This window comes from Cyrtonyx montezumae, unplaced genomic scaffold (genome assembly GCF_038088225.1).
Source record: "Cyrtonyx montezumae isolate F1298 unplaced genomic scaffold, pur_monq_1.0 scaffold_2, whole genome shotgun sequence".
NCBI classification, from domain to species: Eukaryota; Metazoa; Chordata; class Aves; order Galliformes; family Odontophoridae; genus Cyrtonyx; species Cyrtonyx montezumae.
In genome coordinates, this window is record NW_027071936.1 from 6,706,911 (window position 1) to 6,721,026 (window position 14,116).

The 14,116-nt window shown below is 34.4% G+C and overlaps 1 protein-coding gene across 4 annotated transcripts in view; it reads left to right on the plus strand.

Moving 5' to 3' along the window:
• PCDH10 (protocadherin 10) overlaps window positions 1-14,116 on the plus strand; it is a 32,897-nt gene that overhangs the window by 16,491 nt on the left and 2,290 nt on the right. Inside the window, exon 5 of one of the 4 annotated variants that reach the window (XM_065736315.1) lies at window positions 10,907-11,342. The exons of 2 other annotated variants lie outside the window; for them this stretch is intronic. In XM_065736315.1, coding sequence (XP_065592387.1) covers window positions 10,907-11,040 — 134 coding nt within the window. In that variant the 3' untranslated portion in view covers window positions 11,041-11,342. Of the gene's footprint in view, window positions 1-10,906; window positions 11,343-12,553; window positions 12,629-14,116 lie in introns of those variants that run through there. One more of the 4 variants, XM_065736312.1, reaches the window with a different exon arrangement.

Genomic DNA, 14,116 nt, shown 5'->3' on the forward strand with positions numbered 1-14,116 from the left:
TCATATTCAGCGAAATTGCTGTATAAGAAGTTGCAGCATGTAAGAAAATGACTATATGAAAAAGGAAACAGTAGCATAGAAGAAAAAGTATATTACAGGATATGAAAGCTATTTAAACAAAGAAACAAAATAGTCTCAAGTGAAATGGTCAGAAAAAGGGAGCTATTCTAGCAGTTAAGCTTCAGGATGGAAAATAAGAATGATGAGTGACTCTTTAGAGTGTATACCCAAAGGAGCACAAATAAACAGAAAAAAATTAAGAAGTATAAGAAGTGTAAGAAAAAACTGGAGGATATCTCAAGCTGCAGTTAGTAAGGAGAACGTTGCAGAGGGGCTAAGCTGTTTCTTTGTTTTTAAAAGAGGCAGGTGGGATGGAGGGAGTGAGAAAGAAATGCTTTTATATAGGAAGCTAGCCAGCTCAGGTAACATTTTAAAATAAATTAAGTAAATGTGCAATACTGCTCCGTGAAAGATGGGCAGAAGATGGGGTTAGCTTTTTATTATTTTTAATCTTTTTAACAAAAGCAAGTGACCATAGAAAGTCAGCAGTTAAATTTTAGAAAATTTTCTATTGCTTTTTAAAATTAGAGACCAGTAAGAAACTTTAGCATAAGGCATAAAATGGTGACCACAGAGTTTTACAAATAAGGTAACTGGCATTTGTCCAAGAAAATAACACAAAGATTGTCAATCTGTTAGAATTTTGACTGAGTTGGTGAGAATTAATCAATACAACATATTTGAACTGTCAAAAAAAAGTCTTTAGCTGTGTTTCTGTGTAGTAGAAACTACTAAAGTAAGCAAGTGCTTTCATCTAAGAGACTGAAAAAGTCTTATGGATAAATGGAACATTTTAACAGAAGCAAAGTTCTCCTTGTGGCGTGTTTAAAATATTGCCTTTCTAGAAAACGAAATGAGGGGAAAAAATACCATAAAAGATAATACTTGCAGGTGATATAAATCACTTTAGGACAGTCAAGTGAGACTATATATGTCCACGCTGTGTGCTGAAGCATGATCCAGAAAACCTGGTCTGTTTCTGACTTAGCTTGCTCTGGCCTTGAAAGCTGCACAGCAGTATTAGATCAGTGGAACAGCTGAGTTAACTTAGTTCAAGCTGTGCCATTAGCACGAAAGGTTTGTATGTAAACTGATAGCTCTACATGGAGCTTTTATTGTGCCACATGAGAGTATCTGCTCAAGTATGCGCCTTCATGGTGATTCCTGCCCTGTGTTCCAATGAGTACATTTACTGTGGAGGTTTAGGGAAAGACAAACGAGGAAGGCATTGGAAATTGTTGTGAAAAATTTGAACTCTTCTTGAGAAAAAGACCATGAAACAATTCCTTGAAAAGCTAGCAAATAAAAAAGGAAATGTCGAATTGTAAAAGAGAATGGAATTGAAAATATAGTAGCATAGTATGAAACCATTGCATCAAACACAGTGATATGTTGCTCTAGCCAGGTTTTTCATTCTGTAAAAATACATAGAGTACGAGCAAAAACTCTGAAAAAATACTGATATGCAGAGCCATTTTAAAATATTAGCACTAATTAATTTAGACAATGATAAGGATGTGAATAAAACAGGAGAATGAAAGAAAATGGGAGTTAAGCTTGCACTTCTCATTTGCAGTAATGAGACCATCAAGGCAGGAAAACAACTGAAGGGCTACTAGGTCATGAACTGATAAAGAAATGTATATTTAAGTTTATATATATTTAACAGAAATATTCTCAAACTCATGGTTATGGATGTTGATAGAAACAAAGGGCTTTCATAATGGGTGTAAAAAGCAAGCAAGAGGCTTGTTTGTTTTTTTTTTTTTCCAAGACCTAGGCTGTTGCTTCTGATATTTTCTTTTATCTGTGCTGTATTGTAATTTAAATTAATTTAGAAATAGATCTTCAGACTTTAAAGTGCTTCTTTAAGTCCCACTAACAAATTTTCACCTTACTGGTGTAAGCCATTGGATTTAACAATTTCTACAGAATCATATGTATTGTAGACATTCTGAGAAGAATATACTGAAAGTAATTCTCTCTTCGGTTATTAAAAATATATACATCAAAATATAATGTTCTTAAATGTGTTTATTATGATTACAGTTAGGTTCAATGAATTGTAGGATTTTTCAAAATTGTTTTCTCAGAGTGACTTCAGAATACTTCTAACTTGCAATGTTCTTCTCTCTGCATTCTTCTTATTCATCCATGTGATTTCAACAATCATTTTCTGCAAACAGTTAAGAAATTTTCGTAATTAAATGTCATGTAAGAGATTCTGGTCTTGACTAAGAAAAATTAAATGAGTGAAGTAGCATTGGTAAGAAAAAAAAATGTAGCTTTTGAACGATTTATATATTTAAGTTAACAGTAACGATTTCTGTGTAATATTTCATGCAATATTTGTTGCTTTAATAATTAACATTTTTAATATAGTCACTGAAAATCCTTATCCAAGATTCAAACTCTGATGTACCAGATACTGTAGGCTTTCTATCAGAGACCATCTTTGCAGTGAATACCTTATCAGTTAGATCTATTCCTGCTACTTTGGGCAAGGTGCTAAAGTGATAACAGTGTGAGTAGCACCATCTTACCTATCCCTGTAGAGGACTGGTCTACAACTAATGATAAGAAACAGTTTTTAAATTATTTTTGTTTTGTTTCATTATTTTCCTCCGTCACTGCAGATCATTCTAAGACATTACTTTAATAACGCTTCAGGTTTTTCCTAAATGCTCTGACATTTTTTTTGATTTTTTTCTTCTACTTTCTGATACATTAAAAACTCAGATACTGCCATGATACCTTAATTTTCTGTATAAGAATGATTATTTTTCTCCAAAAATTTTTTTTGCTTCCACGGTAGAGTAAGCTATGTCAGCTAAGTAAATTACACACAGGCATTATTTACTGCACAAGATAACAATGTCTAAGGAGATATTGTGAAATAACAATTGTGTTCTATAGTAGCTCCCTAATTAACTCTACAGTATTTTCTGTGTGCACACAAGCATCTGTGCCTTCACTGATGAAACTTTATCATAATAATTATTGCCAGCACCATGTTAGGTTTGATAGGGAAAGAGAGAAAGGGTATAAAACCTAGTCCCTTTCCCAGATAGCTGGTTGCCCAAGCAAGGTGAAGTGGAGCAAGAAAAATCCTCTTCTTTGGCTTACTTTTTTTGTTTTGTAATGTATGGATATTAAGCATTTTCACTTGCTTTGATAGCTCCACATAAGTCTAGGTTTATAGAGTCAAATGACTTCAATCAGTTTTGTTTGTGCTATCTGAAAAACGTAAATGTAAGCTTGTCCTCACACTGTGCTTCCGTTTCTTAGCCTGGCTAATCATTGCCTCTTTCTGCAGTAGAGGTGCAGTGGAGGTCTGTGCATGATCAGGGAGTTCAGACTTGGGGCTGAGCACAGATATCTATGTTTATGTGTGAGTGTAGATGTGGAACCAGAATCTTGACCTACAAAATGTTTGGCATCTTCTTAATTCAACATATCCGAGTCAGCTTTACAAATAAAATGGGAAAGTTCTCAGAAGTCTTGCAGAGCTGAATGTTTAAGAGCTGTACTACCAATTTATTTCAAGTAATCTACAACAGAGCTAATGTAAATACTCTCTGGATTAGATTAGAAGAAATGACCTAGTGGAGAAAGTTGTTGATATTTTTTTCATTCTTTTGGAATATAATCAAAGAATACACGTTATTATATATATATATATATGTATGCCTTTGGGATTGTGAAGGGTATTCCTGTGTGGCAGGGCATGTAACACAATTTTCCACTATTATTTAACATAAATATATGAAAGATGTATTAAGCAATGAGTCTTTACTGTTTTGGAGAAGTTAGCAAAATTAAGCAAGCTAAGTATCATGGAATGAGATTTGTATCATAAAATAATTTTGAAAGTGCTTTATATATTTCTTATTTAGTTGTCTTAATTTTGAAAATAATTTGGTTTTACCACAACTGTGATAGAAATTATAGCATTGCATTTACACCAATGTAAATAATTATTTTGAATGGAACAATTGATTAATTTCTAAAAAATATGATCCCTGTTTACGTTTGTGTTTAAAATTAGTCAACTTGATTTCTAATACAAATCAAGTAAGCTCATAAGCTGGCTATTCCTGTCATTGTCTTAAACTCAATTTTAAGTTTTCCACACATACTTGAAGTAAATATGCACATAAGGTAAGGCAAGTTGATTAGTACCAGCAAGTGTATGGGAACTGCTGAATCACAACCTGAACCACTGATTGGTCACCTGAGGTGAGCACCGAGTCAGCCATGGGGCACAGGTGGAGGTGATATACCTGTGTGAGTGGAAGGGGTGGAGCCTGGCTCCACCTCTCCCAAACCCCATTTAAGGGCTGACCACCACCAGGGAAGGATCTCTTCTTGAAGATCCCCCCTGTGTGAAGTCCTCAGCGAGCCTTTATCATCCCAAAGGTGAGCCATCTTCTTTTCCTTACTGTTTGTGTACCATCTATATGGACCTACTTAAATATACCATCTTCTATACTATTTTTTGAGTACCGTCCTTGGGAATTATTTACCTTACAGCAAGTTACATCTTAAATATCTTTCTTGGGATCAGAAGAAAGAAAATATTATAAAGCTGAATTAGAAGAAAAAAATTCATTGAAATACCATGGAAGAGCTGTTCATTTATATTTAGTACAATTTAATGCAGTAAAACAGATCTGAAAAGTTGATACAATTTTAACATCAGAACTAAAGTTAGTATCCTGCTTTTCTAGTAACAGACAGTGGAACTCAACTTACAGTCAGGAATAATTTTGCATAAAAGAGTACAATTCTCATTTCTGCACGAATGAGAATTATACTGCATGTGTAGAATTGCACAGCAAAGATGGAGGCTACGATGAAAAGCTTATATGTAATACTAAGAAAATAATCTCGACCAAGTCTGCTAGAGCATTGCCTTTCATGCTTATCTATATCTGTATCTACAATACTAGGAGATTAGGGGTATGTGATTAAAAGTTTGTCCATTCAGGTAAGTCTATATTAGGTAAACGAAGCCTAATAAACTAAGAAATAAAAAATACATAGGTAACAATAAACAAACTAAAATCAAGGGATTGCAAGGCTATGATATTTTTGCTCATTACTGTCGGTACTAAATGGTTTTGAGTAAACCACTTTGGGGGATTTGCTGTTCAACGATTATTGCATAACTTCTGAAAGGTGTTTATGTCTAATGTTCCTAACTGGTTTGCATTCTTCATCTGAATGTATTTCTCTTGTGGCTGTCGCTCAAAGGGAATAGCACTTAAAAGATATTACTGCACTAATAGAAAGGAAATGCGTAAATCAGAAAGCAAAATTAGGAGTATATAAATATCCAGTGATAACTTGTCTTATAACTTGTCTTCAGCCCAATTAAACATATATATATAATAAAAAATAGAAGAAATGAGCATACTCTTTTCAATTTTATGTATCATAAAATAATAGAAGAATAAAAATAGAAGAAAAATAAGCATTATCCTCCTAATTTTAAAGCACAGTTGTTAGCTTCTATATTTAAAAACAATTAGTTTGAATCCCTTTATGCCACTGTGGTCTCAGACAGAACTCACTGTGCTACTCAAAGCTCTGATGAGGATAAAAAACACCAAAAAATCACTTAACTTGGTTTACATAGCATCTTTTATCTAGGAGGACTTGTAGCATTCTTTGCACCTGTAATGAAGAAAAATAAATAGAAAAATTTAAGCTTACAAATAACTTCTATCTGAAATAACACTGAACTTTTGGTTTATTGTAATATATCTTTCATTTTTTTTCCTTCCAATAGCTGTGAAAGTCTCTGTGTGACACTTCTGTGTGGCTGGAACACATGCAACTCTTGCATATCTAGAAGTCTCAGACTGGTGCTATACTTACTCAGCTTTGAGATTTCCCCTGTCTGTTGTGAATATACTATCTCTAGTAGTTTTAAAAGATAATGATAATAGTGAAGTGCCACTTTCTGGACTCCTACCAGTAGACAATAATGCAGAAAAATTGTTTAAAACTTCAGGAGTTATTTTTGAGATTCTCCTCTTAAAAATATAAATCCTATGTTGGAAGTGACTTGTCCAGTTACGGACACAAGTTCCTCTGGAAAACAATGAGATGTTTGCAGTTCATTTTCAAAGCCACTGAAGTTATTTATATTTGATAGGCAAGTTCTCTTCATTATGAATACATGTTCTTACGTGTAGAAAGCTGGATGTGACAGTCAGGAGCTGGAACACTGAATGTGTAACTAATCTTGGGTCTACATGCCGAAAAATCTTTTCCTCTCTGTTTACTTCTCTCTTAGGATCCTTAGGCTGCATGGCAGAGGAAATTCTTGTTTCTTGCTCTTTCTCTGCACATAGTGACTGATTTTCTGCTTTCATCCCCACTGCTGTAATTTTAGAGCTCTTTTCCTCCAAATTTTTTTCTTTTTTTTTACCGAAAGAGAAAGCGTAGGGAAAGTTGTTTAAAGAATACAGCATACAGCCTATAAGAAAAGAAACCACATCTGTCATTTTTGAACAGACACACTATAGGGATTAGTGTTGCTATTTATCTAGCAAGCCTGTAAGCAGCTCTATTTGTACACTAGACACTGAGAATCCACTGTTCTGGGTAAGCAGTAAGATGATTGCTGCTGGGAAATACCCGTCAGTGTGTTTAATTTGTTTCAGAAACATGGGAAGGTGAAGTCAGAAGAGAGAAATTATATGGTTGGTACCTTCTTGTAAGGCAGGAAATACAAGATAGAAACGATCAGAAGTTAAAAATTATACCTGATTTCTGGAAGAGCTAAATACGGTGACTGATAAACATTGTGCTTTCACTGAAAATTCAACCTGTGTAAGATAGTCATTTTATTTGGTAGGGTAACTGTCATCATTGGTTGAAGAAAATACTGTGGACTTGTTGAACTTGCCTCCTAAATTCTACCTAAAAAATTTTGTGCATGTATGAGTTGCAAGAGTAAACCAAACATTTACTGTAGATACACAAATCTTTCATATGTGTAAATCATACTATTTTACATATTTTCACAGGAGTTCATGTGGGTTAGAAAAAAATGGATGCAGACTAGATTCACGAAAGAAGTTATGGGGATGACAGACTCCTGTTAAGTCCTCTGACTTTGTCTTTTTACTTACAGCTTCATGGCTGCATTTAGCACCATAAGAGGATTTATTCTGGAACTTCTTGAACACAATTTTTCTTTATTCATAGGAAATGTAGATGATGATACTGTGGATTCATCTAATGTCAGAATAACATTCTACAACCTTGTAGCTTTATTATCTCCTATTTGTGCTTTAATATGACATCTGTCTATTCTCATTTGGCATTTAGGTGATGATTGAATATAGCTGTGTATAGCTATGGTTACTGACAGGAAATGAGATCTTTTGTGAGCAAGAATTTTTTAAGAAATGCAGTGAGAACGATTTTTTTTTTTGTTCTACTTGAAATAAAGTTCTGTGTCTTTTGTATTTTCAGTATGTTTTATGTCCAGTATGGCTCGTTTGCTTCTCATTAATTAAGCAGGACCCTTCCCAACACTGGGATGTTATGCTCAGTGGCCTTATACTCTTTTGGCCTGTGCATCTTGACCTCTTACTTAACAAGTCCTGAGCATGGTGTAGGTTAGAACACCAGCCAGGAACCATTCCTGTACATGGAATGAATTTAATCACAGTGCATAGCTCTGACAGGATACAGCTGAGAAATTTTACTAATGGGGGGTGTAAATCATTCCATTCTAGTGGTATTTTGACAAAGAATGGTCAAGGGCACATTTCATTTATGGATAGAAACTGTGCCAATACATATTTTTGAAGTTTATATTATACACTTAAATATATTATCTTGGCAAACCGGGAGGAGCTCTCTGAAATCTGAATGCATGCTACTCATGAATGACAATGTCAAGTACTGTGCTTAGTGAAATAGAAAATAAAATCCTCACAAAACAAGAGGAAACATCATCCTTGCCAAATCCTAATGCCATCAGGAGAGAGGGATGGTAGAAAAAAGCATAACAAAGATATATTGCACAGGAATACACAGCGTGATACTGATGTAATGCATTTTACCTATGGTAAGAAGTACGTTTAAGTATTTTAGGCTTGATTCAGTGTGAATAATTTAGACGCCTCTGAAGGCCACCATATGGTGACCTTTATATATATGTATATGCGTGTGTGTATGTACATCTACTTCTCTCTTGAATCTGTAGGGAACTTAGGCACTTAAAGGCAATTTAGGAGGACTTGTTCATATCCTCCCTTTTCTCCCCAGGGCACTGAAAATTTTAAGTCACATTGTAGCTAACCTTCAGTGCATTCTGCACTGTTTAACTCTCAAACTGGCGTGTTCATTTTCAGGCTTGTCAGCTTAAGGAGATAGTAAAGATTTCAGAAGAGTACAATAAAATGTTGATTTTTTTTTTAAGTGAAGGAAGAAAAGATTTGAGGAGAAGAAATGGTAATTGCATACAAATACATAAGGAATACTTACAAAAAATGAAAGGAATCAAATACTAGGATTACTGAGGGTGGTACCAAAATTATTAGCTTAATGTGAATATGGAGAATGTGAATTTGCTACAAGAATATGTATGCAATTAGAATGGATTCTTGATGAAGGAATTGGCAGTGTTCTTAGGGAGTATGTATGACTTACATCAAGGATAGTTTAAGAGTTACTTAATCAGTCCTAATACAGTGCATAATTATAAAAGCTCTTTCAAAATGAAATGTTTTATGGCTCTCTGACTAGAGGAGTGATGTCATGTGTTATTCATAGTGTATTCAGGTAGATAATACAATTGCTATAATAAAGGAAGATGAAGATATTTTTCTGCTCTTAACTCTACTTGTGGGGAAACTGACTTTGGTATTTCTGTGGTATATTATAGAATATACCTTGGCATGTTTTATACTGTTGTAATAAATAGAAAGAACTGTTTTTGTAGTAAATAATGGCAACCAGCAATGAATAAAGTTTGGCATATTATGCTATGGGGCGTTCCTGACAGTGGAAAAAAAAAGTCAACGCTTCTCCCAGACAAGCAAATACAAGTAAATTACCTACCACAGAACATTGATGCCAAAAATCTTGCTTGATTCAAAAGAGAGTCCTTTTCAATCACAAGTTTATTGTTAAGTGTGTGTTGATTATGGTCAGTGCTTAAACAGACTTAAACTTTCATATTCAGAAGAGGAAGAAACTCTCTGCATAGGACTGTCTTTTGAATTGGGACTTGAATACCTGTTCTTAAGAACTATAATTTTTTCTTTTTTCAGAGAATCAGCTAAGTCCAGGTAGAATATAAATCTCAGAGCACTCAGTAGCAACATGGAATCATGATTTCAATGGCAGTCACAGGGTGTTAACAGTTGTATCACTGAGATATAAAAATACTTACCAAGGCACAGTCAATGTGAACTCCTGGTGGGATCAGCATACTTCCAGAAGCACGTAGGCATGAAACATCAATAACATTTTAAAAATAGACATAATTTTTATTAAGATGTACTTTCATATTTTGAAACTGAGCTAACAAAAGTGACAATATGAGTTAATATTTCTTTTTTCTTTAAAAATGTTAAAATTGGTGATAGGGAGCTCAACACTATGTTCAGATTTGAAAAGTAATGCTTTTGGACTTAAGGGCAGAGGACAAAACCCTTTTCATGGGGAAAGTAATATTATTTGTTGTGGTCAGTGAGGTGTCTGCCACTGTCAAATTTGGCTTGGCTGGAAATCAGTGTCTCTTATTGGCTTAAATGAATATGGTCAGGGAAGTGTGTAATTCACTTAATACAAGACAAAATGAAAAGACAATGTTTGGGACTACGTCGTTTGTTTTGTGTGAAAGACAGCTCTTTCATATAGTCTTCTTTGTTGTAGAAGTAAAGGCAAAGTCTCGAAGGATTTTAATGGTCTGTGGGGTATGTTTATTTTAATAAAGTCTTACAGAAACAATTCACTGCAATAATCTCTGAACTTTTTCACGTTGGCCTAAGCCTCAGGACCTAATAATTTATTTTGATTTTTAGTGAAATCTGGGTAATTGTTCACATTAGTCCAAATGCTGCTGACTTGTTTTAGAAATTATATTTTGCATTTTGCATATCTCATAAAAGATAGTTATGAAGACGCATTATATCTTTATTAGAAATCTGTTTTGATGCAGCTGTTTACATGCACAAGCTTCTCCTCAGTTTTATTAGGTGACAGGGATGACTAGAAAGAATGAGGTCTCATTGTTAACTACCTCCCTTGATGTGACCTTCAGTAGTGTTCAGATCTATCACATATTTTGCATATGCATATATACATAAACCTGTAAGCAGTGACCACCATAACCGAATGAATCACTGGCATGAGGTGCTCTCTGTTTTTCTAAGGGACAAAAGTATATTCCATCTTTAAAACAAACAAACAAAACTATATGAAATAATGCAGTTTAAAAAAGAAAACAAAAAACTGTATGAAATGGGTAAAAAGTAATGTGGGCATCGAGAACACAAGCTGTTTTGTTCAAGTGATCTCTATGGGATACATAGGTGTGAAGCACAGTTAACTAAAAATTCCTTCAACTAAAAGACTAATTCATGAGAATAGATAAAATTATTTTTGTATTTGTGTACTGAAATACGCTGGGATTGAATAAGTCAATTTCTTATTATGCTGTTAATAGAATTTTTATAAGATGTTATTAGCAATGTTTTAAAATATTTGAGTAACAGTTGATTTAAAAATAAAACAACAACAACAAAAACAAAAATGGATTGCAGAAGATGCTGAATTGGGACCTGAAATGACTGGCATACTTTTTTATCCACAGAACATGGGTGGCAGCAGAGTAATCTTCCCCATCCTACATCCCCCAGCCGTGTGTCTCACCCCTTACCTGGATACACCACTACAAAGGGTGAGGGAGCTGTAGTAGTTTACCCTGCATTCCCATTCACTTGTTGACCTCTTTCCAAAATTTGGTTGCTTATAGCTAAATTAGAGCTCTGCTGAAACAAACAACAGGTTATTTAATGTGGGATATGTTTTGTCACTACTGAAATCATGGTCTCTCTTCAGTGAGTCTGAGTTAAAACAAAAAGGTTGTAAAACAAAAGAAGAAAAAAAAGGGTAAATAAACATGCATTGAATGCTTGCATAGAAACCTTTCTGAGAGCACACAGATACATAAAGAGTACCAACAGATTACTTGCACTGACTTAAGGGCATTTGAAGCTGAAATAGAAAAATGAGAGTTCATATATATTTTTTCCTGTTGGAGAGCTTTTAGAGGAGAGTCTGTTAGGTCTAAGTGTCTTATTTCTCTTAAGTAGAGGCATATCAGTAATATTTCTGTAACTGCAGCAGCTCGCGCAGCGTTCCACGTTCTTTGGAGTTCTTATTAGCTAGGAGTTCATTTGGATCTTTAGACTGTTGGCACTTAGAGGAAGTCTGCAGTCATTCTGTTACAGCAGATAGAATGCTGTGGGACATTTTGAAGCTCCTAAATATAGTACAGAGAAAGTGACAATAATTGTGAAAGGTACAGCATGTGTCTTCTTTTCTGCTTTGATTGCCAGCAGTGGGCCTTCTCTCTTGTCCTAGTTAGATTAGCTAGCAGTGCTAAACAGTAAAACTTTTTATTCAGAGAGTTTGAAGGTCTTCCAAGTACATGCAATACTTTCCAGGGTTTGCCAGAAGAAATGTATCTTGCTTTATTCCTGGCTGTAAGGCAGTAGTCTGACAACGTTTGGATGCAATGGGATGATTCACTACAGGGTGAAAGGAAGATTTATTTATAAGGGCATGACAGTATTTTCTGTTCATTTCTGATTCATAAGCTAGAAATAATCAAGGTGTATTTTATTTTCCATTTTCTGTTTCTAATGTTAGTACTTTTCTGTTCACCTACCACTGATGTATTTACATGCCTTCTCTCATCAAACTACAGAGAACTAGCTCATCACTGTGAAAAGGGAGGCTTACTAATGAGCACAGCGGGATAAGTGAACCTTAATATATTTTTTTTGCTGCGTTTATTTCCTATTTTTATTGAAATTCCATATAAATTTCATACATTAAACATTCTTACTGTAATGCTCAAAGCCTTAGTTAAGGTCATTGGAGAAGAATCAATAGCCAGTGCAGCATAAATCTGTATCTTAAGAATTTTAATTGGAATACTTGTGAATATTTAATCATCCTGTTCACTTCAACCACTGTGAGAATATATGCGTATATACAAACAGTACAATTACATTAAGAGTATTAGGAAATGGCACATCGTTAAAACCCTCTTTCTGACGTCCATACTCACACAGACTTGAAGCTTCCATATGCACTTGGTCTGAGAATTTGCAACAGGAAATAAAATAAAGATGAAAGAGAGAGCTGAGATCTTGAAGGAGAATTAGGCACCAGAAATTATGGTGTTCTTGTTCCAGCTCTTACACTGACTCTGATACTTCCATTTCTGTAGCATTTGCCATCTCTGGATCTCAAAGTGGATTATAAAGAATAGTGATTTAAACCTTCCTGCACCTCTAGGAGATAGGTAAGCAATATTATTCCCATTTTACAGATGGAGAAATTGTGATACAGAGAGGCTTAGTGTTTCTACTTCAAGTTTACTTATGGACATACACACATGCACACACACGGAGCCAGAAATAGCTGTCAGAACTTTTATTGCCCTGTTTTAAACTACTTCCATCCTCCTTTCCATTTAACCTCTCTGACTTGTATTCCCCATCTGTAAAAAGACGGAAACTGGTATAGATGTGGAGAGATTTTTTAGCACATAGGCTTCTGTGCAAATACAGAAAAAAAAATGTCATGGAGGATAAATTTACCCTTGAAATGCAAAGCATTTTGTATGTTGGTAAAGGATATTTTAGGATTTGGGACAAGGATTTTTGTAGGTAGGGAGGGTTGCACCCTGACTCACAATATTTAGCCATTGGTATAAAATGGCCTGATATAAGCACATTAATAAAAGCTTTTTTTTATACATTGATTTAAATGGCAAAAGATTAGACGCAGTCAGCAGCTCAATCTCTGTATTACCTGAAAGAATACATTAAACAAACATTGTGTACCTCGAATACCAGGTTCATAACACAAATGCACTGCCAGACAGGAGTAGAAAGCAAGTAGTGCTGAATGTCTGTATAGTTTTGTTTCATGAAATTCCTGTGTATGTACTGCAGTTTGAATTTCTCAATGGCAGACAACGATTAAGGCTTCTGTACTTATGTACTTACGAGATAATTGAAACTATTAATGAACTTTTGGAAAAAGTGTTGAAGATCAAATATAGATCTTGTTATTATTATTGGAATTATTGTTTGTTGTTACATTTAAAAAATATTCTTATAAAGTTGTCTAGCAACTTCATTGCTCTGATCCTATACTACCTCAAAAGGCTGTGAAAATTCTGATCTCAATCTTAACTACAGATTTTAAAAAAGCTTGAGCTTTTAAAAATCTGTACACAATTTGCTACAGAATCAAACATCAAAACCATAATATATTAGATATTTTAATGTTAGTGTTAAGAACTGATGTGACAGGTGTCTGTGTGTTGAACAAGTAGCTTACAAATAAATGCTTGTAACGTTTGTCGGTATGCATCCCATGGGATAGGTGAGCTAGATCAAACGAACGTACAACACCCATGTTAACTTTTTTCTGTAAGAAAACTCAAGTCATTGTGATACAGTCGATAAATTTCATATGCTTATTAGTGGGTGTATGTATAATTAATAAATATGGCTGACGTGTATATTTGTTAAATGGAATGGAGACTGGATCTGTTTGTTACATGCAGGCATGTATATATCTATGGCTTAGTTCAAGCGAAGATTCCTTTTATTTTAGTCGTAGCACTTCATGGCTAGGAATACACAGAATTTCAAGCAGAGAATTTAGTTGATTTGGAGCTAAGGTAAAAGCTGATTTTATCATTTCAGCTTTACTAAACAATAATAGCAATAATGAAGATGATGGTAGTAATGGTACTAATAATGCTTCAGCAACAGAG